This window comes from Condylura cristata, unplaced genomic scaffold (genome assembly GCF_000260355.1).
Source record: "Condylura cristata isolate star-nosed mole 26May11 unplaced genomic scaffold, ConCri1.0 scaffold00013, whole genome shotgun sequence".
Classification (NCBI taxonomy): Eukaryota; Metazoa; Chordata; class Mammalia; order Eulipotyphla; family Talpidae; genus Condylura; species Condylura cristata.
Window position 1 is genome coordinate 8,355,819 of NW_004567114.1, and position 3,009 is coordinate 8,358,827.

Here is a 3,009-nt window from a genome sequence, read left to right on the forward strand (position 1 = left end):
GACTTGGGGAGTGAAATTCTACAGAAATAACAATTCCTGTTCTACCTACTCCATTTCATTTGGATCAAGCAGATAAAAACTTTAATTTAGCCTTGGAATACCCTGGGTGGTTTGGTTTTATTGCTTTTTTTTTTTTTTGGATGGCGTGTATTTTGCTTTTTAAAAGAGCAGCTATAGCAATCCTCATTTTTCATGGATCTGATTTGTCCTTTTGAAGTTGACAGATGTAGCCTGTTAGAAAAGGAAAATTACCTCACATGACCTTGAGAAAAATGCATTCCCTGATATAACAAGCACCACATTTTGGTTGTCATCTTGGCAAAAGATGACATTATGCCTTTGATTCAAATAATGACAGATAAAAAATAAACACGGAACAAAATAAAATGTATTAAGATAGCTACCCAGTAAATGCTGACAAAAGCGTATGTTACTAAAAAATTTACATGTTGCCTAAAAATCTGTGATACATGTAATAAAAGAGAAATGGCCCGTGAAGTCAAATGACATTTATCTCAGTCTGCCTTGACTTAATTACCACTTTCTTCTTGATATGACTGGTGACATTTAGGTTCTCTTTACAACTGTCATGAGGTGTGTTTCCTTTGAATAAGGAACGAGTTTATAATTTGTAAAAAGAAGAGACTTAGGGCCCACACTGGTGGGTTAAAGCGCAGCACTGAGAAGCTAAAGCCACTCCAGCACGAGTTCGATCCCCGCCCCGGAGGTGACCCACAGGGCGACGCAGACCTCTCCTGACCCGCCCGCTGCTCCCCTCAGCAGTGTACTTTGTCAGTCAGCCTGTTCTGCTCCCAACTCTGTCTCTGGTGAATCCACTCACTGCCCCTGCACCTCTAGCCTGTACTCCAGCTCTGTGTGCATAAATAAATAAATCTTAAAAAAAAAAAAAAAGAGGTGGCAATTTTTAAAAAAGAAGAGACTTTAAAGGAAGAGAAACCTACAGAACTGAAGGTACATTGTGGTCTTGCCACGTGTCTTGGTGTCGTGGAACAGGTGACCTAACTCTGACCTTAGTTTTGTTCTCTTCCATGGAAAATTGTAACCTATGTTTTGATAGTTGTGATGTAATGGTTGTATAAATGGCATTAGTGGAAATAATAGCATTCATATGTAGCAGGCAGTGCTCAAAGTGTTTTTATGTCTAATATGACATTTAATCTTCTATAGTACTGTAGGAACAGTACTATATACCCGTGAAGGAACACAATGATGAGTAACACAAAGGGAAAGGGGGGTAAAATTTGGGGTTCTTTTATATACCATCTTAACAAAGGACAATAAATTATGAGGAAGTGATAGGCTAGTGAAAGGAGTTTGGGTTCTTAGGAGTGATAAATTGTGGGGGAAACTAATGGAAGATAAAGTTTATTTTCTCAGTGTTTGCTTTACAGACCCATTTGGTTCTGACTTTCTGTCTCCAGTGGTTAACAGATCTTTTCCTTTTCCTGGGACTGGAGAGGGAAGAGGGAATCACTTCAGCAGGGAATTCTATGGCCTGCTGTCAAGGCAGCTCAGGAGCGGACAGAAAGCTCCTTTTGCTTCTGCTGCTGTTCTGTTGCCCTCACCTCAAAATAATCCTTATGCCAAAGTGGCGTATTGTGGGTTGGTTTATTTCAATCCCATTTAGTACTAATGTCCTTTTCCTTGATAACCCTATTAAAAAATCGCTCTCATTTCCCAAACTCAGGTTCTCCCAGTCTCTTGCCTCTAATTCATTTTGACAATTTATTCTGTATTTTACTTCTTCTATCTTTCCATCCTTCATTTCCAATCTACCCATTCAATTTATCTCCCTGTCAATACTTACTAGAATGTAAGCTCCAGGTCTCCCTGGTGGCACAAGGGTTAAAATCTCAGCACTATCAAGCTATCTCCAACCACTGTGGCACAAGTTTGATTCCTGACCAGGGAGCTGACCCACATGATGCAGCAGACCTCTCTTTTCTTTCTAGTGTTCCCCTCAGCAGTATACTTCAGTAGATCCAATTGTTCTGCTCCCCACTCTGTCTCTGGTGAATCCTCTCACCACCTCCCACACACACCTCTGGCCTACACCCCAGCTCCTGTAAGCATATAAAAATAAAATCTTAAAAGAATATAAATTCCATGAGGGCAGGGGTTTGATCTGTGGTTCACTTCTGTTTTCCCAGCACCTTTACCAATGCCTGATTCATAGTGAGTTCTCAATAATTATATGTAGAATGAATGTGTTTCCCCACTTGCTAGATATCAAAACTGAAACACAGATGACTTGCCCCAAATGACTTAACTTCTAGAACTAAATGGGATAAAGTTTCTATCTCATGTTGGCTTTTGGTAAAATCTACCATTTGTAATTGCTACATTTTCATAGACCTCCTCAAAACTTGGAAACAACCACTAAGAATACAGCAAAATGATTGTTGTTTTATATATTTGTTTCTTTTGGAATCTTGACAGAAAAGAAAGATTTTAATTAAATAGCAATTTCTACTTGTGATAGCATGTAACTTCGATTCTAAGTTTATAACTTTATGGCCATTTCTATGACAGAAGAGATGAGGATGAATTGGAACCTGTTATGACTCTAGCAGAATAGGTTACTGAGTTCTGCATGTATGCTTTTCAGAACAAATTTTTTTCCTAGTTAGACTGAAGTCACTGACAATAGCAGTCTTTAGCAATATCTTCTTTCAATAGGTTCCTCCTCACTTTTAAAATAATATAATATACTTCTCTCCATCCAACTGTCATTATTACTTGTTGTTTTTTTTTTTTCCTGTTTCTTATAGGAAATCCAGTGTTCTTTTCAATCTGAGACTACGATTACTTCAAAGGAATTTCTCAGCATATTTACATCAGGAGGGCTTTCGCCCAGCTTGGAAATAATAAACAGTACATATAATGGCATCTTCCACTTCAATTTAACTTTGGTAAATACACTTTACTTTATTCTGTGATGTTATTGACAAGAAGCATATACTCTAATGACATATGCTTTTTTTTTTT

The 3,009-nt window shown here is 38.0% G+C and overlaps 1 protein-coding gene across 1 annotated transcript in view; it reads left to right on the forward strand.

The window, feature by feature from the left end:
* The window catches only part of CATSPERB (catsper channel auxiliary subunit beta), a 77,775-nt gene that overhangs the window by 14,253 nt on the left and 60,513 nt on the right, over nt 1-3,009 (forward strand). Inside the window, exon 2 of the mRNA XM_004682041.1 lies at nt 2,793-2,933. Within this exon, the coding sequence (XP_004682098.1) occupies nt 2,793-2,933 (141 nt within the window). The remainder of the gene's footprint in view (nt 1-2,792; nt 2,934-3,009) is intronic.